The sequence below is a fragment of the Chinchilla lanigera genome, unplaced genomic scaffold, assembly GCF_000276665.1.
Source record: "Chinchilla lanigera isolate Chin_1 unplaced genomic scaffold, ChiLan1.0 scaffold00062, whole genome shotgun sequence".
In the NCBI taxonomy this organism is placed as follows: Eukaryota; Metazoa; Chordata; class Mammalia; order Rodentia; family Chinchillidae; genus Chinchilla; species Chinchilla lanigera.
The window spans coordinates 13155253-13181067 of record NW_004955463.1 but is presented as its reverse complement, the minus strand read 5'-3'; the positions used below and the strand labels follow the sequence as shown (position 1 = coordinate 13181067).

The following is a 25815-nucleotide window of genomic DNA, read 5'->3' as shown; positions in this document are numbered from 1 at the left end:
TGGGTTCCATCTCAGGTGAGAAGTGTTAGTCAGGTAGAAATGGCAGGGTCAGTGGCACTCAGCCAGCAAGGACTCATTTATGACATATATTTAAAAAATAAACATGTCCTCATTTGTTCTTTGCTCCTTCTTGTGGAACGGCCCACGGCTTCCATCAGGCTGTTGTCTTCCTGCTTACCTTCCCAGGCCTGGTTCTTGGTCCTTCAGAGCCTCAGTGCTGGAGGAGAGGTCGAGGGCACCGTGCACGACCTCAGCCTCAGCAGAGTGGTCTGGGGACAGGTGGCCGAGCCCAGGGGCCCATTTCATGTGTTGAATCATTAGAAAATACTTTCCTTCAAAGGACCTACCTGTGCCCTGTGGAGAGGGACATGGTACATTTACTTCCTTTTCTTTAGATAATTGATGACCATTGTATGAGCCATAAGCCTTCTTCTTTTTCAAGCTAAATTTGCCTAAGTCTTTTAACCATTATGCATCTGCCATTTCTCCTTCTTTTAATTGTGAAATATAGTATACACAAGGAAGAATGCCGGAAGTTACACACACAATCTGATTAATAGTCATAAAGTGAACTCACAGGAAAGGCTAAGCCACGGGTAGCTTTCTCTGGTACTACTACTTGAATCACAACTCTCCTCACTCCAGAAAATCACTACCCTGGCTTTGATGTAAGTCACTGTGTCATTTTTTCTTCTAGATTTATAATTTACATCTAGGCAAACTTTGCAGATATTGTGGGTTTGGGTCCAGACCAGTGCAACAAAATGAATATCTCAATAAAGTAAGTCATATGAGATTTTGATTTCCCAGTGCCTATAAAATTATCTGTACACTATAGTCTGTTATGTACATACTTAATTAGAAATACTTTATTGCTAATAATCATTTGAGCTGCTAAAAAAGTGGCACCATTAGGTTTGCCACAAACCTTCAATTTATAAAATATTAAATATCTGTGATGTGCAATAAGGAGAGATGATAAATTGAGGTATGCCTGTGTTCATCCCCAAATCATGTGATTTATTGTTGCCAGTTTTAAATCCTGATATTGATACTGCCTTCTCTAGTGAACATTATGTTAATGAGCACTGTGAGTTGAGCATGTGCCCCAGAAATTCATATTTTGGCCTTATTTTCACAAGTGGACATTGTGTTGGAGATGGACTGAGTGGGAGGTGGATGTTTGGGTTGAAGGGGGCAGAGCCCCCAGGAATGGGCTGGTGCCTCCCTGTGGCAATGGGTTTGCCATCATGGGAGCCTGGCCCCCTTTTCCTCTCCCACATGTGCCCCCTTTCCCTTCTGCTTTCTGCCGTGAATTGATGGGGCAAGATGTGGCTGCTGGACCATGGACTTCCCAGGCTCCAGAACCCTTTTAAATAAATTATCTGATCCCAGGTATTCCATTATAGAAATAAGAAATGGACTGAGACAACAAAGTCATCCATGTTCTGCTTGTTGTTGGAGCTTGTTCATTTCTCTTGATATATACATTTGATACATTTTATATGTACATACAGATGCAATTTTGTTGATATATGATAACCTATTCATTATTACCCAATATGAGCATACCATCATTTAGGTATGTTTTCCATCACTGATGAACTTTTGGGTTGTTTCCAGTTTGGGGGCCTATGAACAGTGCTATGAGAGATACTTATCTCAATGCACATGGTCATACATTTCATTAGGATACATACCTAGGAACACAATGCTGAATCATAGGATATGCATATCTCCCACTTTAGCAAACTGGTGTCCAAAATGATTGGACTACTTTATACCATCACCAGAGAGTGCGTAGTGCTGTGGTGGGCCTGAAGGCGGGCTGCCCTGCTGAGGCAGCCTGCTTGGCAGGTCTGTTTTTGCCTGAGGACATGTCCTTCCCCAGAGGCTGGCTGTGATGACCACGTGGACAGGTAGGCTTGGCCATTTAGACCACATGCAGAAGATATCAGTGGGCAGCACTCCCTGCAAGGAGTCCTGTCTGGGCTTTGCCTGGTCTATACCTTAGCTCCTCTTCTTCTTCCTCCTTCCTTTCATGGGAGTCAGTTCTTAAGAAGCAGGCAACTCAGAGTTTGCTTCCTGAGAACCCAATCTGCAACTGCTCCTGCAGTTCTTTATCTTTGTCAGCATTTGATATTGATAGACTTAAAATTTTGCCATTTGTTTATTGTGGTTTTTATTCCTTAATTAGACAGGAGAAACACAGAATATAAATACAGAGAAAAATAAAAGCTAGGTAATACAAAGTGGGAAGAGAAATCATTCTCAAAGGGGAAGGGGATCAAGAGATGGAGGGAGGGCCAGGGGAGGGGAAAGAGGTGAAAAAAGGAACGGAGATGTGCTATGCACGTGCACAACTCTGCACAAGGAATGGAAACATTACATACTGCACACATGTACTAATAAACTAGAAAAAGGAGCGAAACATAACAAATGAAAACATCTGATCTTATTAAAAATATGAATAATTCTCAAAATAATAAATTAAATCCTAAAATTAAATATGTTGAAAAATCTATTATTATTATTGTTGTTGCTGCTGCTGTTATTGTTGTTGGAATTTTTTTGGAGATAGGGTCTTGCTTTGTAGTTCAGGCTGGACTTGAATTCATTATGTAGTCCAGGCTGGCCTTGAGCTTGTGGTGATCTTCCTGCCTCAGCCTCCTGAGTGCTGGGATTACAGGTATGCACTGCCATGCCTGACTCAAAAATCTAAAATTATTGATGTGCAATGTATACGATAAAGTATTCTTCCATGTGATGTGTACAGTTCAGTGAGTTTTGACTACCATATACTGTCATGCAATCACCACCACCATCAAGGTATACAACATTTCCATCACCCCAGTAAGTCACCTCATGCCCATTTATGGGCAGTCCCTTTCCCCATCAGTGTTCTTCTGCCTGTCATTATAGTTCTGTTTTTGCCTGATGTTAAATTAATGGATTAAAGTAGAATTCTTTTTTTTAGTGTGTGTGTTTGGCTTCTTTCACTTAGCAGAATGCTTTTGTGATGCATCCACATAGATGCAGTCTGAGTGATTTTTCCTTTTTGTTGTTTCATAGTATTCCACTGCATAAATGCATCACAGTATTCCCAATGTCCTCTTGATAGACGTTTGGAATGAATCCAGTTTTTGGATTCACAATCTAATTGTGAATGAATCTTCTTAATACGAGTCTTTTTTGGGTATACGTTTCATTTCTCATGGATCACTGTGTTGGACTGGCATTGTTGAGTTGTAGGGTAGGTGTGATTTTAACTATAAGGCACCACTAACAGCCTTCCAGAATGGTTTTACCAATTACACTACATTTCAGCAGTTCATGAGAGTTCTGGTTGCCAACAGATAGTATAATTGGTCTTTTAAAATTTTAGCTATTTTTTTGTGTGTATATGTGTGTATGATATCTCATATTTTAATTTATACTTAAATAATGCAAAATGGTAGTTAATGATGTTGTACATCTTTTCGTGTGCTTATTGGTCATCTACATGTTTTCTTTGGAAGAAGAACTTCTTTAAATGTTTTACCCAGTTTTAAATTGAGTCATTCATTTAAAATGGAATTGTTAAGAGGAGTTCTTTATTCTATATGCAAGTTCTTTCTCAGATTTGTGTGTTGCAAATACTTTCTTCCAGTTCATGTCTTATAGTCTCATTTCCTTAATAGTATCTTTGGAAAAAAGTTTAGAATTTTGATGAAGTTCAATTTATCAATTTTTTGAAGGTTTGACCTTTTTGTGTCTTAAAGCATTTTTGCTTCCCCAAAGCCAGGAAGATTTTTCTTATACTTTCTTCTAGGAATTTTATGTTTTTATGGTTTTAATTTACATTTTCTAGATTTCTAATGGGATTGAATACTTTTCATAAGTTTATTTACCGTAGAGATTTCCTATTTTGTGATGGGTCTAAGACTCTTGCCCATTTTTCTGTAAGGCTGTCTTTATCTTACTGATCTGTAGAAATTTTTATATGTTCTGGAATAAGTTCATTGTTTCATTCACTATTTACATCTTTATCCTCTGTGACTTGCCTTTCTAGCACTTTGTGGTATCATTTGATGACTTTAGAAAGTCTTAATTTTGAGGAATTTGAATTAATATTTATTTCCTTTATGATCAATCTTTATGTCTCCTCATTAAGAAATTCCTTTCTACACTGAAGTCACATATATGTTCTACAAGATCAAAATCCTTAATTTTCTTACTTCATAATGCCCACGTGTATCAGTTACTCCTTTATGGTGTGCCAGGGGCAAAAGGAATATTCAACACTTCCATTTATTGGTAGTTAGTGATTGTCTTAGTTACTTTTCTTGTTGCTGAGACAAAATACCCTCCTCCTCTTTATTTCAGTTCACAGTTTGTAGAGGTTTCGGTTGGCTGGTTCCAAAGCAGGGCTGCATGACAGGGGGCATCACAGGGGAATAACAGTCCATGACGTGGCAAGCAGAAGGCAGCAAGTAGCAACAGCCGCCGGCTCCCTTTCTCTTTTATTCCATCCAGGCTGTAAGCCCTTAGGGTAGTGCTACTCACATGTAGGGTGGGGCTTCTCTCTTCAGTAAATCCATTGAGCCACATCCAGAACTATACTAATTCCAATCAGTGCACTAATTTAGTGCCACACACCCTTAACACCATTGTTACACACACTAGATCCAACCAGCTCTGAAAAGCCCTACTAATGAGCACATGAAGCTTTGCGGGGAGGGGATCTAAATACAAGCTGTAATAGTTTTCTTTTCACATTTCTTTAGCATTTAACTTCTAACAATTTAGTGATCATTTAAAAATATATAAAATAACATGTACATGAAACATTTTGATCTCTAAATAACCACAATTACTTACTAAAGGGATACACATACCTATTGAGCATTGTACAACTTCTCAAACCTTGAAATGGGATTGGATATTACCACGGTCATTTCCTGTCTTATATTGATTTTTGCAGAGAACATATTTGTTTTTATTACAGCAACTGCTGAAAACCTAGATTGCAAAGATACAATGCCACTGAAAGGACTGTAGCTTGATTTAATGTTGAAACTATCTAGAGCTAGTCATTCACGCAGTGTCTGGCAGGTGCAAAATATCCTTGTGTTTTCCTCAAAAATTTAAAATATCCCATGGCACCATTATGAGTTTTATGCAGTGTCCTAAGGCACCTCAGTGAAAAATCTGCATCTCATGGTCCTGTATCCTGCTTAACTATCCTTATGGTTTTGCTTTTCATATTGTAGTTTTTAATCAACCTGAATTTTTTCATATGACCCGAGTTAAGGCTCAAATTTGTCTTTTTCCCAATGAGAGTGTAGTCATCTTAGATCATTTATCAACCAGTGCATCCATCCCACATTAGTCTGCATTGATACTTTTATTACCTGCCAGGTGCTCATATATGTGGAGGTTTGCTTTTCTTCTAAATCATTATTTTTGAAAAATATTATTTGATATAGACTTATGGGATGATAGCTTAATTTTACTTTTGTCCCTTTAGAGATATCTTTCCATTGTCCTTTAACTTTGATTTTTTAATAATGAGATACTTAACTATAAACCTTATGTTTTTCATATAAGTTTGGAGCAATTTGACTGTATTTTTTCTTAAATACTTATTCTTCCTCACTCTTTCCTTACATCCTGGGACTCTAAATAGATGTAGATTAGAGTGTTCATTATTGTCCTGCGGGTCATTGAAGTTCTGTTCCTTTCTTAAAAGTTCTTTATCTTCTGTTTTGTTCAGATTGGATACTTTCTAATGGTTTATTAGCAAGCTTGCTTACCCAATCTTCTTTTGTTGCTAATGTGCTGCTAAAGGTTATATAATTACATTTCCATTTCAGATAGTGTAATTTTTAATTCTAAAATTTATATTTGTCCTTTTCTATAATTTTTATTTCTCAGCTGAGATTCCTATCTATTCATTTATTATAATATTAGTTTCTTAAAGCCCTTGACCATATTTATAATGGTTTCTGCAAGCTCTCGTCTGCTAATGCCATCATCTGAATCATGTAGAGTTTGGTTTCTTTAGGCAATACTTTTCATTTTTTTCTTGACTTTAGATCACAGTTTTATGTCCACTGTGTCTAATAATTTTTGATTATATATACTAGACATTATTGGTGAGACTCTGGGTTTTGTTATCTTCCTTTGAGGAATATTTATTTTTGTTCTATCAGTAGTTAACTTGGCTGGGCTCAAATTTGAGCTGTCTCCCTTGTAACAGGCAACATGTGAAATCCTTGGGCAATTGTTTCATTTTTACAGCTGTTATTGACCATTGGTCTCCCTAGAATTTCTCTCATATATGCAGTTCACGGATTTACCAAGGATTTGGGTGGGATTTTTTGTAGATCTTGGGGATCATCTCATGACTTACTCTTTTCTAAGATTTCACCACTTACTGTACAGCTGCTATGGAAGTCCATTTCTTAACTTATTGAGCCAGTAAGCTAGAAGCTTTCTGCTTATTTTTAGCTGTCTCTTGCCATGTAAACCATAGAGTATCCTTGGGCAAAAATATACATAGGGCAGTTTCCTTCTTTCAAGGTTTGGCTTCTTACCAGTTTTTGATTGCTTTGTTTTCTCTTTTAGGACTCTAATACTTTTGATATCGTTAGATTTTGAAAATATTTTATAAAATTTTTTATTTGAAGAACTGTTAATTCAACGCAAACTACTATTCCTTATCCTAGAGTACTACCCATTATTTCCTACTTGAATTTTTAATAATGATTTACTTTATTGTGATTTATCTGTGGATTCTCTTAAGATTTTGCACATGCACAATCATAACAATATTATTCCTTCTTTTCTATTCAATATCTTTTTTATTTCTGTGTTTTGTCTTATTGCATAGGCTGGAACCTCTACTAGAAGAGAGAGATAGTAATAAAATTGTAATAGGAGAAACTTTTATTTGTTCCATATCTCAAATGGAAAACTTTCAGTATTACCTTGAAGTACTGCATTGTTGCTATGGTTTGACTACAGGCAATATCCCACAAAGGTCCATATGTTAATATTAATGGTTTGATCTCCAGGGTGGCAATACTGAAGATGAGGTGTACCTTTAAAAAAGAGGCCTAGTGGAGGTCCTTTAGCCATTGAGGGCCCGACTTCAAAAGGAATTATAAGGTTCACCCTCCTTCCCTCCTTCTGCTTACTGCCTTAGTATAAGATTGCTCAGTTCTCAGTTTGTTCCCGCCAAGATACGTCACCCTCAGCAGACATAGAACCAGTGTGGTTGTCCAGTCTTGGACTTGAATCTTCAAAATTATGAGCTAAATAAAACTTTTCTTTTTATAGACTTATTTGCCTCAAATATTTCATTGTAGTAATGCAAATTTAAGTAATAAATACTTTCTGTAATTTAATGATAAACTTTATTATACCAAGAAAATAATTTCTATTTATTGGCACTAAAAGTGCCTTAAGAATTTATGAATGAATATTAATTTTATCAAGTTTTTCTTCACCTGTTGAGATGCCCACATGATGTTATCTTTAGTATGTTAATGTGTTGAATTATACTAATTGATTTTCCAATATTTAACCAACATTGTATTCCTGGAATACATCCAATTTAGTAATATTTATTATTTTTATACATTGTTGGATTCATTTAGCTAGTACTTTGTTTAGGATTTTTCCATCTATGTTCACAAATAAGATATGAGTGAACTTTTTCTTTTGTGTTAGCCTTGTTGAGTTTGATAAAAAGTATATGCTACCTTCATACTGTGAGCTAAGGAGACATTGTAATTTACAGATTCATGTATTGAATAAATGCAATAAACAGATAAACAATGATACAACAAGTAACAGGCAAATATAAAATGAGGATTTGATATTTTAAAAAAATCTAAATTCTTGTTAATTATGAAGAAAACACTGTTACTTTTCCAAAATATAGAATTGGATTTCAACAAAATGATTTAACAAAATAAGGCACAATATTTATTAAGCAAGATTTCCACACAAGGTTGGTGTAAGGTTACAGTGTTCTGTTACGTCCTGGGGGGGTGGTGAGGGAGAAGTACTAGAACTGAAGTAGCTTAAATATTCTTTTAGAGCATTTACCATTATGCTGTAATAAGGTAATATATAAATTTGATACAATAAACTATATCTAGAAAATAAAACTTAATTATTGAATCATACCACTGAGTTATTCATTTTACCATTAACCTTTAGTTAGCTATATATTTATAAAGGTATTTCTAATTCACACAGCTTTAAATACAGAAAATTAAGATATCAGATCTTTCATAGTCATAAGAAGACAATACATTTTCAATATCCTTTGTTGATACTTTGAAGTCTCAAACTTTATGAAAAGTTAAAATATTGAATATTTAAAAATTTTCTCCAGTTATGTTCCTGTTTCTTATGAACACAAAGTGGGTTCGGTACACAACTTCAACTCAAGTCTCTATGTGACTGCCATAGTCCTTTCTGGTAACACATCAATGTTAACTACTTAAATTAGTGACAGAATTCTTACACACCAATTGCAGACAGAATCAATTTGGTAACTTTTTGCAATATGGAGACACTGTATAATTGGAATAATTTCTTCCTTGGATAATTGATAAGAGTTACCTGTTAGTGAGCTCATCTGGATTTGTAGGCTATACTGGAAGAAGATTTTTGACTTCTGCTTAAAAGTATTTAATGGTCAGAACATACAGATTTTCTGTTTGTAAAAGCTGGTTTTAGTGGGATATATGTGTATTGATTATCAGGCTATTGCCTTTACTTCCAAGTACACCCATATTTTCTGTTCTGTGATATCAATGCTGAAAGTCTGCGAATAATCATTCTTTTGTGTTGTTTGGACTCTTGTACGTTCTGCAACCAGAGACTCTAGGAGGAGATGAAAGGACAGAGGAAAGAACTGCTTTCTTATTTACTTCTGTACCTTTCAGCAGTGCTTGTTGAGAATGTTCCACTCTGGAGGCAGAAATGAGCTCTGCTCTTTTTTTTTTTTAATTTTAAAAATAAAAGGAGGAAAACATTAACAGACAGACAACATTTTACAAAAGAGCAAAAGAACAGTACAGACAGTACGGAGTTACAAACAAAGTGGTAGGGAATTAATAATGCTTGTTGTATTACATATTGATATCTTCAAAGTGGTTTCTCATGAAAACAGATATAGACATGCAATGCTGATCAACCAAGGACTCATTGACAGTTTCTTTCAGCAAAGAAATATAAGACAGTAGAGCAGCCATGTTAACTATCCTGCATATACATACATACAAACTTTCTCCTTCTTTCCCTTCTCTTTTCCCACATCCCAGTTGCCCTTTACCCTTGAGTGCTTTCCTATCAATTCACAATGTCTATCATATCTCCTAGTTTAAATTAACTCTTTCAGGTTTTACACTAGTGAAACAGTGTGGTGCTTGCACATGTATGTTTGATTTATTTCACTTATGAGTATGGTCTCTAGTTGTGACCATTTACCTATAAAAGCCTCGAGTTTATCTTTCTTTACAGCTGAGTAATATTCTGTCATATAAAAGTACCACAATTTTCTTATCCAATTCTCGGTGAATGGACATTTGGGTTGCTTCCACATTTTAGCAATTACAAATTGTGCTGCTATGAACATAGGTGCACATATATCACTGTGATATGATGTTTTTAGATCTTCTGGGGAAATACCCAGCAGGGGGATAGCTGGGTTGAATGGGACCTGTAGACCTAGTTTTCAGAGGAATCTCCAAACTGATTTCCACAGTGGTTTCACCAGTCTGCATTCCCATCAGCAGTGGAGAAGGGTTCCTATTTCTCCACAATCTCGCCAGCATTTGTTATTGGTTGATTTCTTAATGCTAGCCATTCTTACTGGGGTAAGGTGGAATCTCAGTGTTGTTTTAATTTGCATTTCTCGTATGACTAATGATGTTGAACATTTTCTCATATATTTATTGGCCATTTGTATCTCCTTGTCTGAGAAGTATGTATTCATCTCAGCTGCCCATTTTTGGATTGGGTCTTTGAATTTGGAGGGGCTGGTATTTTTTAATTCTTTATATGTTCTAGATAGAAGCCCTTTGTCTGAGGGACAATCAGCTAAATTTTTTTCCAAGTTTGTGGGTTTTCTTTTTATTTTGTTGGTGATTTCTTTAGATGTGCAGAAACTTTTCAGTAGGATGAGATCCCAGTTGTTGATTCTTTCAAGTGTTTCATGTGCAATTTGGTTTTTGTTCATGAACTCTCTGCCTACCCCTATGTCTTCAATCTATTGGAAGAGAAAGTAGGTAAAAACCTTGAGCTCTGCTCTTTAGCTCCTTTCAATATTCCCAGAATCAGCCCTATTCTGACCCCTTTGGGGTACCACTAGAAGTTGTGCAATTCCCCTCCTTCTGAGGCCTTACTTCTGGCTTTCAGGAATTCCTCTTACGAGCTCCTGAGGAGCTAGTAGCATCCAAGTGTAGCTTGTCCTCAATGATACAAACTCCTCATTTTTGAGGCTTTTACTCTATGATTCTCATTCTGATAACCCTACCTCTTCAGTTTGTCTCCAGGTCCTACCTGTGACAACTACTTCCTCCAGTTTTATTTCTGCAATAGCTCAATGTTTCTCTTTTGTTTTGCCAGCACTTAAGTACTTGTGTCACCATTTACCTATAGTAAGATTTTTCTTTTGTTTACTAACTGTGGTGCATTTTCTTGATTGCGCACTAGTATAGTACTTGGTAATGGAAGTAGTCATAGTAAAAGACAGTCAAAATGCCTGGGCTTGCTTTAGTTCTTTCCTCTAGCCTTGAATCAATGTGGAGCTCCTTGCTAATAGCAATGGGTTACTACTAATCCATAGTATGCAGTGGTAATATGATAAATTGTCACCTATAGTTGTTTATAGTAAAGTGCTTATTACACCAATGCCTTTAGGACTGAGTAGATTCTGTCCTTGAATAGCATGGCAATAACAATAATAATTACAAGGATTCTGCTGTTCAAAGGTTATTTCCACTTGTAATTGTGTCATATAGCCCATGATGACAAATTCACATCTTTAAATTTTCAACTCGAATGTTTAGACAAGTATGCTTCTATATCCATCCCAGAACAATCTCTTTCTATGTACAGGATTGGTCTTGGTAAAAATTAAACCTGGAATGTAGTTGTATGTGTTGTAGAATTACGACATAATTTGAAGTCACAGCCATACCAAGTCTCTACTTGACTTCTTTGCAATACAGAATCTTGAACAGCCATTGTCTGTAAGCCTCCCTTGTTAGGGGAAGTAACTGGATCAGTTTCCCTTTGTTAAAAGACCCAGTAATAAACTTACTGGAGCAGGTGGCTTGCAAAGGGATGTCTGTTTTCCTCAATCCTTGTAGCTTTCCTTTGTTGCCGATGTGTGGACCTGAAAAAACATATATTACAAAATGAATGTAAGACATTGTTAACTTGAGTGAGCATACATGGGGAGGAACATGTGTAGGAATGGAGTCTCTAAGTGTTAAGCAAGAGAACAGAAGATAAAATGGAATCAAGCCTAGTTGACTATGTCTCTGCACTTACTGGAGATAATGGAGTTAATGTTAGAAGTGGCTCTGAAAATTACTTTGTCTGATTGGTTGACTAATGCTTTGACTCAGTAATGGACTATATTTAGTGAAGTTGAGACATAGTGTAGAAGATTGATCCCTGAGGTCTGACAAGATAGAAATATTAGAGTGGATTTATTATATGCAAACTGTACATCCTTTTCTCCATCTCCATCCTCACTATTTCCTTCAAGTGGCCTTAAGGAGAAAAATGGAGAGCTACATTGTTGATATAAGCATCAGCATCTTTGAAGGGTAAGATAGTGGCTTTGTGTGCATGAAGAGATGCTGCTACTAGATTTGCTCCCTGACTTCCATGAAGACTCTGGAGAGTTAGTGGCCAAGGAGTATGTCTGACCTGCTAGAGATAATTACTGTAAAGGGCAGCAGGACCAAGGAGGAAAAGAGGATGACCTGCTGGGATCTTTGCAGAACCTAATTGATTAGTGTCCCTAGGAATAGATAGGCACATCTAGAATATCATTTCTTCTGTGTGATAGATGCACTCTGGTCTGATCCCTAGGATCTTAATTTGATTGGGCACAATGGAGAGCCTGAGCCACTTACATAGTGTCCAGGCCTAAGCCAGATCACAGACCCTGAGTTCTCTGGCTTAAGGGACATTGGACCCTTGAGAGAGAACATGCAGTATTGCTGCAGCTCCATTCTGTATATTTTCCTCCTGTCTTCTCTAAAGGTGCCTTTGATGCATTTACTGGGATGTACTGTACCTGTGGGAAAGGAAATCTTCACTTTTCAGTGATTACTAGATCCTAAATTAGCTCTGAATTGAAATTAGGGCTCCCAAGTGCTACTGTGATCCATTAGTCAAAGTGGAAGATTCTGGTCATCAAATGATTAATGAAGTCTTGGCGTTAATTCATCTCATAGAGATCTAGATGGGTGTGCAAACCCTTGTGGCAGGTTTTCCTTTAGTTCCTGGATGTATAAATGGATAGACATACTCGGCAATGGGCAGAATCTCCATATTGGCTCTGACCATCTGTAGTAATTTTGTCTTGTCCCTCAAAAATAATTGTAAGCTCCAGAGGACAGCAGATCTCATTTAGTTGACCCCTCCCACCACCCTGGCAATGCTTGGGATAGAGTTCTTTACAATTAGGTATTCAATAAAATCTGTTGATAAAAATTTGCAAATTATGCCAATATCTTCAAGTGTTTAGGAGTAAATGCTTCTTGTAATTTAGTATGTGGGATGAGTGGAAGAGAGGCTGATGGTCTATAGAGGGAAAAACATCTAACTGTAGGGAAGGAACACAAAAGTTTTTGTAACAGATTAAATATACAAGTTGCCCCAAACTCATGTGCTAAAGACTTGGTTTATAAGCTGATGGGCTTTTGGAAGGTAAGTGGACCATGAACACTCTAACTTTATCAGTGGATTAAGTCCATTGATGGATTAATAATTTGATGGCATTATTGGGAGGTACTTGGAAATTTGGAGTCTAGTTGAAGACAGTTGGTCATGATGGCATGACCTTGGGAACTAAATCTGGCCTCCCTCTCTCTGCTTTGTAGCTGCCAAAATGTGAGAATCTTTGTTCCACTGTGCTCTTCTGCCATGATGTTCTGCCTCGCTACACACCCAGAAACAATGGAGTTGGGTGACCATGGACTGAAACCTCTGAAACTGTGAGCCAAGCTAGAGCTTTTCTCCTTTTAGTTGTTTTTCTCAGATCTTTTGGTCACAGTGAAGGAAAGCTGACAAACACAGTCTTTGTTCTGGCATTTGCTCTTCCAGCATTTGAGTCAGGTTCAAAAAAGCATTTATAAGTATATCTACTGTTAAATAACATTGGCTATTTTTATATGCAATTTAAATCTCATTCAGTTTTATGACATGACTATGAAGTAGATTCTATTATCTCTATTTTTTAGCCCCCAAAAGCTGATGTGCAGGAAGGTCAAGGGGCTGGTTTTTGGTTGCTCAGCGTCAGGACAAGAGTTCAAACCCTGTTTTTTGACTCAAAATACTAAGTATTTTCCTTTGTAGCCTCATTAGTTCTTTGTCAGGAAATTTTATGTCACTTTTCTTACACTGAGAATTTTATCTTAGGAAAAGTAAATCCTTGTCTCTGCAGTAATTATCATTTCAGCTACTACAGTACTGTATCTTGACCTGGGGGATGGGAAGGAGGGAGAAGAAACTATTTCCTTTTAAACCCCTGCATCAAGTATTGACCCAAGACCTTTTCCTTTGTACTGTGTAGGTCATAAAGATAAGTAAGGAATATCTAAACATGTCTTTGCTAAAGAAGTAGGATAATAAAAGGGAGATAAACCTTGAAGTTTATTTGAAATTTTATAATTGCCCCATAAGAAGTGGTTTGTCCTCCCTGGCTTTGGGCCTTATCTCAGGGAATTCCTCCTTCCTACTTCTTGGCTTTTCTTTGTGGGATGTTTATAGCCAGCTCATCCATATATTTCCCATCCCTGCCCACATCCTTTTCATAGCCCTCATCCAGGAAGTGAAGCCAAGAGACACTAGAGACCATTTAGTATAGAAGGGCTTATGGAAGGGAAGCCTGTGTTCCAACTACTATTTCCTGGCTGATGTCTTTCTTAGTGATCTGTTCCAATCAGAGGAGAATAGCTTTGAAGGCCAAGGTAGGAAAAGCTGTCTCAGTGTGACATAAGAATTCCCATAAATCATGAACTCCATGCATACCTTATAAAGGCTGCAGTGTTTTTATGCCTTGCCATAATCTTTATCATGGTGTCTTCCAAGGAGAACCCCATAATTTCTTAGAGTTAGGGACATTGGAAAGCATAGTCTCTGAATATAAACTATTTCTTGAGAGTAAGTTAAGACATCTTGATGCTGTACTGACTTATTAGGCTCATTATGGCTTTGAACTTTCAATATAATAGATCCATGATCAGAATCCTCTTCAACTTTATAGACCATCAGTAGAACTCAATGCTGACCTACCTTGAATGCCCCTGAAAAGCTCAAAGAGCAAAGGATTGGGAGATAGATAATGAATAGTAACAAAGACATGGGTGGGGAAGAAAAATAATATTAGTAAATAAATGGATAGTTCTTAGTGTAGCTCATGGATGTATTCTTATTCCTGTAAAGCAGTAAAGGTCTTATTTTAAGAAGTGTTCAAAGTGCTCCCAAAAACAAAAATGTGGAGTGATGGTGGGGGTGGGGGTGGGGAGAAGTGGGCATTGGATGGGGTGATTTTCTCAAAGTACTGTATTAGTTATACTGTGTCTCTGAGAAAGCATAGCTCTAGGTAAAGAAGGACAGAAGAACCTCCAGGTAGGTGATTAGCATGGGCAAGGGCACAAACACAAGAGAGCAGGAGGGTGTGAATTCCTCACCCTGTGTGATCCACATGTGGGCAACCATAGCCACCTTATGGTTGCATTTCGCCCTTTGTTACAATCTTGTGGTGGAGACCATTGGTGACCTATCAACATATCTATTCCTTGCTTCCTCCTTAATAACAGGTCCTCATTTTTATGAGGCATATTTGCTGTATCATGCAGTGATCTCTACCTTGTAACTGAATTCTAGCTAGTGAAATGTAAATGTAAGGACTCTGTGGGCTGCTGAATAAGCTTCCTGAAGGAAACGGATGCAACTTGGAGGAACTTTTCTGGTTCTTCTGCCCTTTCTTCTTTCTAAAATACAGATGTGGTTGCTTGAACTCCACATTAACTAGGATGGTGAAGTAGAAAGAATGAATTGTCCATCTTGCTGAACATGGTATGCTAGTTGACCATGAGATGAATTTCTTGAGATAACAAGGTTTTAAAAACCTATAGGAGGAAATTATAGATGGAGATACAGTAAGCACTTAGAAAACAGCATTAGGTCAGCCACTGAAACTCCAGAGCCCATAGAAGGTCTCATTACATAGCTAATAGAATGATATTCTCAAGAAGGCCAGATATTTCCCTGGGCATATGTGGGAGGTATAGGAGATTGTATAATAGGGAAAAAGAGAATTGAGAAAACAAAGCTTAAATCAAGTTCCAGTAAAACACAGGGCTGGGACTGAACCCAGATTGGTTTTACTCTAAGTCCATGTTTTTTCGATAGAAAATATAATCCATAGAAGATATAATAAAAGGAGGCCCATGTTGATCCAAAGGATGGGTGAGAGGTGAGATGCCACAGTCACTTCACATCAGTGTGTGGAACCTTCCTAAACTGCATCACAGGGACATGCTGAGTTCCAGAAAAAGATTACTCTGAGGATAGCTAGCTGATCTGATGGGATTATGTCCTTTATCTTTGGTTTTAGGGGAAGTGTTTCGTAGTGCTTGTGTTCAAATAGCTCTTCTCATAATTTCTAACCAATTTCTTTGGCTCCAACAGATTCATCCCTTAAGTAACCTGTTGAAACCACCCTTAGTTATGATCTTGTGGTAGAGACCATTCAGACAGCAGCCCATCTAAACATTTATTCCTAAGAATTTGCCTCTGAGTTTCCAAAAGCAGTAAGAGAGGTCTTCTTGTCAGCTATTTTGCTAAACACCGTGTGTGTGTGTGTGTGTGTGTGTGTGTGTGTGTGTGTGTGTGTGTGTGTGATAGCTACATGAGAAAGAAGGAATCAAAGCAATTTAGTAGTCTGCTACGGAAGTGGAAAGCTGCCCTTGAGGCCTCCGTTCCTGTTGTTTGCCTCCTTTTCTTATGAGTACATATTTGCAACACATAATGTTTACATTCCTGTGGGGAGTTGAGACATGTACATGATACATCTGAATTCCTTTTTTCATCTTGTTCCCTTCCGCTCCCTCCATCTCTTGACCTCTTCCCTGCTTGAGAAATATCTATCTCCTTACTTCTGTTATTTATCTTTTATTTTGCTCTTTATTATAATTTGGACTTCTCATAAAAGAGAAACCATACCATATTTAAACACATGTGTTAGATTTATTTCACCCTTACCTCTTGAGAAGGATTTATGAGCCACCACTTCAGCTTGCTGATGACAGGTTCTGCCAGTCCTGTGCCTTGTCTGCCTTAGAGGAGAGACTTGCTAGCTCTCTGTCCTTGCTATCCTCTCAATTAGGAGCAAAGTCCAGGGAGCCAGCCTGGGCAGCCCTCCAGGAGCTACTGGAAATCTTCTTTGCCTTCATTCCTCGTTCTTTCTTTCATTCTTTTCTTAGTCCTGCTTTCATTCTCAGGGTGTCTGTGGTCCCATGTGGCATTCTCAGGGAAGCTTTCTCTGTCCACCCTGACCTTTGGCTACCACTAATGTCCCCAGTGTCCTTTCCTCTATATCCTTCACTCTTGCATGTATGAACATTGGATATAAAGCATGTTTTACCTACTTATTTCATTATTAGTTCTCCTATATGAGAATATAAATCCTACAAGGGCAAGGATTTTATCTGTTTTGTTCACTGCCATGTCCCTCATGCCAAAGACAATGTCTGACACATAGAAATGACACTCAGAGCATTCTACCATTTCTAGCTTTGTATTGACAAAGGTAATTGTTAGTGGGTAATATGATATGGTCATTAGGACTAATAGGAGCCTCTGAAATTAGCAGAGGGATGAGTCTCACACTTTATCTTGGACTGGGGCACAAGTATTTTGTAGATCTTCCTTCACCTCAAGCTCATGCTCACTTCCTTTTCTGCTCCCACTGGTTTGGGAGCTATTTAAACATAAGCATGAGAGAGAAGGAGGAAATTTGGCTCGTGTCTCCTTCCAGCTGTGCTCTGTGTTAACTCTTGCTGTCTTCTCAGGAACTTCTTTAAAAGAAGTTTTGGAAGAGAAATAACCATACACTGGTCATGAGCAACATCTGTGAGCACACAGGACATGAGAAGAGCACTGCCCTGCGTGTCAAGAGACTTAGATTCAAGACACCGAGACCTCGCCGTCGACCTTGAGGACCTAAGTTAATTCACTACCCAAGTAGCGTTCACTCACAGGTTTATTGATTGTGAGCCACTTTGGAGGCTGATCGTGTGATCATTGGTGAGTTTTGTCACAGTAGGTACTTGAGTTACCCTGAGACTAAAATACACATTTCTTAAGTGAGGACTATTTGGCTAAAAATAACAGGAGCCAATTTGAACAGGCTTAGGTAGAAAGGCAGGAAAGAGATGCATGGCCGGTACAACTGAAGGACCCAAGAAGTAAGGGCAGAAAGGTTTTCAGGTTCTCAGACAGTGTCTGTCTTATGAGAATTAGGAGCTGGCCTTATGCCATCCTTTCCTCTGTGGACATTGATGGACATTTGATGACTTCAGTGCTGGCTGAAAGGCAGTGAGAGATAAAGAGATGCATTGCACTCTCTTTGTTCTCAAGGAGCTCACTGGCTGCTTGTGAGACAACACTAGGAGAGAGTTCAGTAGACCTGGAAGTATTTCACATCACCGAGACACCTCTGTACCCTGGGGTGAACTCAGGCAGGCTGCATGTAAGACATTGTGTTTTATCTATTTTCTTTCAGAACAGTAGAGTTTGCATTGTACAAAGAAGGAAAAATGAGGAGCTACAGTGAACAAGATCTTGGAAATGTGAATGTGGTAATGGCAATGCAGAACAGAAGGACAGCAATGCAGAATTCCCACAGAAGAAGAGACCCACATGGGGCAGCAGTGACGGATGAGATGTGTGTGGTTGAGGGAGGGCTTGAAAGGCCAGGCTCATGTGTTTACACTTAACAGGGCAGTGGTAGACCATGGTAGAGTCTGTTTCACATTTAAATGTTTCTAATGAAATGTTACATATATACAAATACACATGCAAATATAAAATATGGTCTTGAGTCTGGGGCATCTTGAGAATAGGGTATCATTGTTAGACATGAGGAGGAAAGGGCATTTTATTGGGAGCAGGCAGAGGGTGAGGTGCAGAGATTGTGATGAATACAGTTTAAGAAGCCTTTGAGGCAATTGAGAATGTTGTTTCTGAGTTGAAATCTATCTTGGTTGGCATGGCGTCTGTGTGGAGACAGCTTGCTGGAGCATAGGGAGGCAGCACAGTTCAGCAGGTCTCAAGGATTCTAGCATCCAGGTCCATAGCCATCCGCCATGTGCTTTCAGGGGAACCAGACAAGGAAACTCTCCAGGAAGGAAACTCTCTGGTTTAAGCTGCTCCTCTGCACAACAGGCAACCAGATCTGTGACTAAGAAGTGAACTTGTTTTCCCCCAAGCTTCTTTGAATCATGAACTTGCTTAATGGCACAAGAACAGACAAGCAGCCATTACAACAAAGGGAAGCACCTCAGGTGCTGCCTTTGGTGTCTGAGGCTGGTCCTTCCTGACACAACCTGCCCCTCTTGTTCATTAAGAGCTGCTGGAGTGATGGATCACCCCCAAGGCTAGGCACAAAGCAATGCAGAGAATGCTATTAGTTCTGGGACTCCTGGCCCGTATTGGGCAGTCACTGTAGAGCACATGGGTGAGTTTTATGATTCAGAGCTTTAAACACTTGGGCACCTTATTAGTGTGACTAGTACAGCGACAGATAGCAGGACACGGAAGGGGCTCTAAAGTATTGCCAAAATTTCAAAATAGTTTTAAAGCATAATTAAACAAACAGTAGAGTTTTTATTGTCATTATTACTAGATCATGGGAGAAGCCCTAGGGTTGAGACCTAGCCTTGTAACTTATAAACTGTGTGATCTTAAGAAAGTGACTTTAGCTTTTCTAGTTTTATTAAGATGTAAATGAAAAAAATGCGTTTATTTGTGATATACAACGTGCTATTTGGTACATGTACACAGTGTGAAATGATAACCATGTTCAAGTTAATCAATGTGACTATCACTTTGCATAATTATCTTTGTGGGTGTGTATGTGCATTGAAAACATTTCAGATTTACTCTGAGCGATTTTCAAATATACAATACATGATTACAAACTCTCGTTACTGTGTTGTACCGTAGGTTTCCGGAAGTTATTAGCTAAAGCTTTGTACTCTTTGACCAACTTCTCCTCTTTCCCTATCTGTACCTTCAGGCCCCAGAAACTCCTGTTCAATAAAGTGACTTTGATTTGTTCCCAGCGCCCTTCTCTGTTAGGTGAGAGTGGTTATCATGCTAAGTAGATTACATATGTGAGAGGGCTTTGCAAAAATAAAGTTTGTTTAAATTTTTTGTTGTGTGAAGAACATAGTGAAATACACCAATACCTAATAGCTCTTGGAGTGATGATACTGAGCACCTCGAAGTGCAAGGCCATGCTCAAGTGCTTCCTGTTCCTTATCTCATCCAGTCTCTACAGACATCACTTTGGTGCAGGTGTTACTACCTTTTCTCCACCGTGCAGGAAACTAGAGCTTGGAGATTTTAAGTCACTTACATAAAGAGGTAAACCTAAGTATATAGGAGCCCAAAGTATATATGGCCCAGGAAGCCTTGCTGGCTGCACAGGCAGAGCTCCAGGCTGGTGGCACCTTGGTGTGGTCCCCAAGGTCTAGAACCCCTGCCTCAGAAATTTAACTGTTAGCATTTGCAGGAGTGAACTAGACTCATGCATTGATTTACTTTAACCTAACTTAGGAGAGACTGATAGATAATTCTGGAAGGTCAATTTATTAATTTTTAATGAGAAACATATCTAATAAGAAGATTGATAACAGATCATGTAGGAAAGCTAAATTCTAGTCAACAGCTTGCTCAGTAGTGAGGACCTCAGAGCACACATGTTGGTAATAATAGTAACAATTATAGCAATGATGTTAATAATAAACACATTTACCAGCTACTGTTTGCAGAACCCCAAGTGCTTTATGTAAACTAATCCATTTGATCTCTACAGTAACCCTAGGTAGGTACTGTTTGGTTCTCATTTTATAGATGAAGAAACTGAAGTACAGCAAGGTTAGATAACTTACCAAAGGCAATGAGGGCAATGAACAGTAGAGCTGGAACTTGGTCCCAGCCCTGCCCCACTGAGGAATGATCTGCTCCCAAAGGCAGTGCCACATGGGAAGATTTCTGTGCCATGACCAGTGTGAAAGTTGGGGCACCATGCATAGCTGGTAGCAGAGGCAGTTTGTGAGAAGGCCGGCATGGGAGGCTGAGTAGGAAGAGAACAGGGGTCAGGAAATTCAGCATGGGGTGGGGAGAGGGCAGCAAGGCTTTTGATGGGCCTGGAAAGTGAGTGGGGTCTAGAAAGGTGAGCCTCTTTGGAAGCACAGAAATGAATGGAACCAGAATGTGGAGGAGGGCTGGGGTAAGCATACCTAGGACTGCGGGTTTGTGCTGGGAAGCAGTGGGAAGAAGCATACCCAAGGTCCGCCAAGGGATGGAGTGTGGGTGAGCCTCAAATGCTGACTGGGCTAGTGTCCAGAGCTTGCTGTGCATAGGTGGCTCTTTGCTGGGCGCAGTTCAGAGTGGAGGGCTGGCTTTGTGTCAGGTGTTGGGGGGAAGGGGATGACAAGGCTGCAGAAGTTCATTTCTCACCCTCACCATGCTCATGGTGTCGTCAAAGTGGGAAGGACTAGTCAGAAGAGTACAGAACTCCATGGTGGTGGCTGTCACAGAGATAGAAATGAGCAGCTGCAAGACAACCAGATATGTACCTCCAGTCATGCGTGACTGAGAACTCAGTCTAGAAGCATAAGAAACCACAACTTGTCACAGAGAAAGCCTGGAGGGGTATTATCAGACCTCGCAAAGGCAGGGTCAAAGGGTAAGGCTAGGTGCCCAAGGATCAGGGAGGCTCAGGTTGGCAGGGCGTAGACAGGAATGATGTGTGTGTAAAGAAGGGTGTCTCTGCCCCTCACACTGCTATGGTTTGGATAAGTAATCTTCGGAGGCCCCTGAATTAAAGGGTTTTTCCCCAGAGTGGTGCTAGTGGCAGATGATGGAACCTCAAGAGATGAGATCTACCAGGAAGTCTTGGGGTTAGGGTTAGGATTAGGTGACATTTGCCCTTGAAAGAGATTTTGGGGCCCTGGCAATGAGATGGGTAGTTTTGCTCTGCCATGCATTCCTGCCTGGACCAAAACTGTGAGCCAAAATAAAACTTTCTCTTTATAAATTATGTAAGGTATTTTGTGATGGTGATGGGAAGCTGAAACATTTACCATTGTCCTATAGATGCCAGGGCCAGATGCGGAAGGAGCATACAAAGAAGTAAGTTATAGTCCTTGCTTTCCAGAGCTATTGCTATGGGAGTGCCTAAGACCAGACTACAGGTTCTCAGAGAGTACAGCCACATTTTGCTCAGTTTTGATTTTTTTAGAAAAGCTCTTATTGGAACAAGCAGGGCACCTGACACATGCTAAGTACTCCTCTGTTGTTTGAGTGAACTAATGAACCCAATTTTCATAGCATGTGGAAGTGAATTAATGCAAAAAGAGGTGAACACAAAGGGAGTGATGGTCAGCTCTGACAGAATTTGGGTGTGGAGAGTTGGGGGCCACAGCTGATCGCCTGGCTCACCTCTGGGTGGCCCAGGAGAGGGGTCCCCTGCGGGATTCTTGGCTGCCTGCCCTTCATGCCTTCTTTCTGCATCCCCTCGTCTTCCTGTCCCAGTGACCAGTGACTGAAAATCAGCCTGGGCAACACCAGAAGAGCTCTGCAGACGAGATTAAAAGCAAATCAAAGAAGAAAAATTGTGGCTCGGTTTATGTCTTCCTAATTAAAACCCCGCCAGTCTCCCTTCTTTTTCTTTCCAGCTAATGTTACACTAACGAGCTGAGTTTAGTGGCATTTATGTAGATAAAAGTCCCAATGATTGATCTCAATGGCTTGTTAAAATTAGTTTCAGTCCACCATATTGATTTAATTCCATTGCTTGAAAGTGCTAATTAATAATGATAATAAAAGTGTCTTGGCCCATTATTATCAGTGGGCAGGCGGGGGGTGGAGTGAGTAGGGGGGAACTTGCTGTTTTTAGTGTCACTTACTCTGTCTCAGGATGGCCTTTGAAAGCTGGTTTCAGGGACAGAGGCTGAGGGGGGCAGGTCCCTGTTCCTGATCCAGGAGCTTCCAGTTATGGTGCCAGGGGTTGCACAGGTGAACAGTGGACCCTGGCTGTCCTCATAGCCCCCTCCACCCACTCTGGTGCTGTGAGAGGGCTACTGGCCTGTATGGCTCTTAAAGGGGGTCAAAGGTTGAAGCTCTGGGGACAGAAGGGGTCAAGGGTACAGTGTTTGAGTTGCTGGCAGTAGCAGAAGGATGGACTTGGAAATCAGAGCTCCAAACTTCAGCCATCCAGACCCCATGCTACAGGAAGCCCAGGAGGGGGAAGTGATTCCAGAAAAGAAGGCCAATTGTTGGATTCCAGTGGATGAAGAGTGGAGAAGTATTTTAGGAAGGAGAGAAATTGTGTTAACGAGGGAGAAGGAGATGTTTTTCCAAAATTAGTCGATTCATTGAGCTTTAAAGGCATCTTCTCACCTAAGATAAAATCCGATGCTTCAGGAGAGGATCCTGCCTGCCACCGGGGGAGGTGATGTGGAGAGGAAGGGGTAGGACTGGAAAGGGCACTGGAGGGAGCTGCCATTCTGCGGCAGTGGCAGAGGCTCTGCAGAAGAACGACCTACACAAGGTGTGGGTGGGAAGCCAGAGAGGTAAGGGACAGTCTCCTGCGGTGTGGCTACCTCTCCTCAACCCCAAGTCCTTTACATTCTCCTACAGACCGTACCCCTGACCTCTGTTTGTCTGTCTTTCTCATAGACACAGACTGCATGCACAAAGCACAGCCTGCTTCATATGTGGGTCCAAACTTCATTAAGATCATATGATCTGCATTTTGGAGCAGCTGGAAGCCTGTGATTCTTCCTCTACTGAACTTTATCACCTCAGTGCTGCATGGGTTACTTTGAGAACTAAGAAGGAGTGGAGGGGAATGTCCAGAAAGGTTTCAGGGAATGTGGTGGGAAAAGTGGGGTAAGACACATAGAGATTAAGGACAGGCAGCCTTCAGAGGTGTGGAGTCAGGGATTCCCCAGAACCAGACTGCAGGTCCCTCAGGGAAGTCTGCTGACCAGGGACCAAGAAGGGACCCTGATTCCTATTGACTGCTTCTGCTCTTGGATGGTCTTCCCAGCAGGAATAAGTCTCCAAAGGCAGAATTTTGTAAGGGATGCAACTCCTAGATTAGGCAGTTCTCAGCATTGTAGTCCTGAATTAAATATCTAAAGGGATCCATGTGATACATGTATTCCTGAAGGTATCCTTAATTGAAGGACATTATGATGTACCCTTCATAGCCTCCCCAAAAAGATTGAAAACTCAACTATACAATACAAACTATATATGATTTACTCTACTGTTAACTCAAGCATAATTATATGCAGTAATTATACTGTGTAGTTCTATACTAATTACAATTCATCCTCATTAAGGATTAAACAAACCATGTCAAACTTTGGTGGGGAAGAGGGGATATTTTTTATTATAGTTTGTTCTGTATTTTACTGCTTCCGGGTTATGCTTTTTTTTTTTTCTCTCCTGTGCTATGTTGGCCAGCTTTCAATTCCTGTAACAAATACCCAAGATAAATAAATTTAAAAAGAGGAAAGGTTCATTTCAGCTCATTATTTTGTATGTTTCATTCCATGGTTGGTTGGCCCCATTGCTTTGGGCTTATGGAGAAGCAGTGCAACATGGTGGAAGGTAGCTACTCACCTCATGGCAGTGAGAAAATAATAGATATTAAGAGTTACAATATCCACTTTAAGGGCATGCCCCCAAATGACCTCACTTCCTCCCACTAAGCCTTACCTTTTAAAGGCTCATCACCTCCCGGTAGCACTTTCAGACCAGGAACCCTTAACACATGAGCCTTGGAGGGGGCGCACATCTGAGCCATTGCATGTGGCTTTTGCTGCACTCATTCCCTTGTGGTTTGGGCTGGGATGTTGTGTTCCTTGTGTCGAGGTCCTCATTACTCACCACAGCGGTTATCCATCTCTGCACATGCAGTTCCTGAAGGTTTACTCCATAATCTTTACCAGCGATGTTCATTGGGAAGGGAGCTTTCTCCAGGATGATCAGCCAAATACCAACTGCCAGCTGTACTTAATATGGGATTTCTATTTGAATGATCCTAGCTTTCTGTTTCTCACTGCCTACTCCCTGCCTGCTGCTCCTGTATGCAGCATAGTGCCCTACACTCTGATAGGGTGAAGGTGTTTGAGCTCAACTCATTTTGGGGGAAGAATAACTTCCAGATTGAGTCCAAGCTTAGAATAGCTTGCCTTTGGTAAAAAATATGGGGATCCATATGCTTCCCTGTAACACTGTTAAGCATCCTCCCTGCTTCAGCTCAGGAATATTACTGTTAACTGTTTCCTTACTATTTGCATGGGGCAAAAATACGCTTAGCTGGAATATGGATCCTGGTAGGTGTCATGCAAGAAATCTGTTCACTTCATTGTTTTAGGTAAAAGACATCACGTGTAGGTTTCTAAGGTCTGGAATGCCTAATGGAGTGTTGGAGAACATAACATATCCCTGCTACCTTCTATTCTTTCTTGTCACTTTACCTTTCCTCTTTCAGATTTCACTTTTGACCTCTTCTGCAGCCCTACTATACTGTTCCTAGTGGAGCTGACAGTAGAGAGCTATGTTTGTTTATATTGACCAGGGGCAGGAAAGTAAGCAGGGGGGATGAGGAGTGCCTGTCCTGGACATAACATGTGCTGAAGTGGGGAGAAAGTTCCTTGTTGGGAATGCTGACTCTAAGAATGACAGACGCCATTGTCCATTTTGACACAGCTAGGTGTGTCTAGGGAGTGACTTCCAAGTGTAATATTGGAATAGACAGCCATAACTTAGCTATTCTGATGGATGGAGCACACAGGAAGATATTCCAATGAAGAGATCAGCATGGAAATCAGAGTTTCAACTGTGGACATTAAAATCTCTGACCATAGTCAGAATAGGACAACCGTATTTCATCTTGGAGATAGTGGACTGTGTAGAACCAGGACCTGCAAAGCAAACCACTCCTCAATGAATAGGGGCAGGCAGGTTTGTAAAGGGAGTTTCTGAGAGACACACACACACACACACACACACACACACACACACACGCAGACAGACGGACAGACAGACACACAGACAGAAAGAGAGAGAGATACAGACAGAAAAAATTATTTAATAATTTCATCTTCATCCAGTGTAGTTAATGTAGAAATTGAATTTGTCAACAGACCTATGGTACTGGATGGGAAACTGGAGTCAAAGAAGGAGGCTAGAAGTTTGGTAAATACATAAAATATAGTAGAAGGTAAGGAGTTAGAGGGGAGAGGCATGAGACAAGAC

At 39.9% G+C, this 25815-nt stretch overlaps 1 protein-coding gene across 3 annotated transcripts in view; it reads left to right on the top strand.

Annotated features, from left to right (window-relative positions):
• LOC106150063 overlaps nt 1–21419 on the top strand; it is a 173882-nt gene extending 152463 nt beyond the window's left edge. For 2 of the 3 annotated variants that reach the window (XR_001236636.1, XM_013521499.1), the window contains 2 exons: nt 17322–17556; nt 18035–21419. Coding sequence is in view for 1 of the 3 variants with exons in the window: in XM_013521499.1 (XP_013376953.1) it covers nt 17322–17356 (35 nt within the window). In the remaining 2 variants the exon portion in view is untranslated. Of the gene's footprint in view, nt 1–13124; nt 13239–17321; nt 17557–18034 lie in introns of all 3 variants that reach the window. The other variant, XR_001236635.1, reaches the window with a different exon arrangement.
• Nucleotides 21420–25815: the final 4396 nt, after the last annotated feature.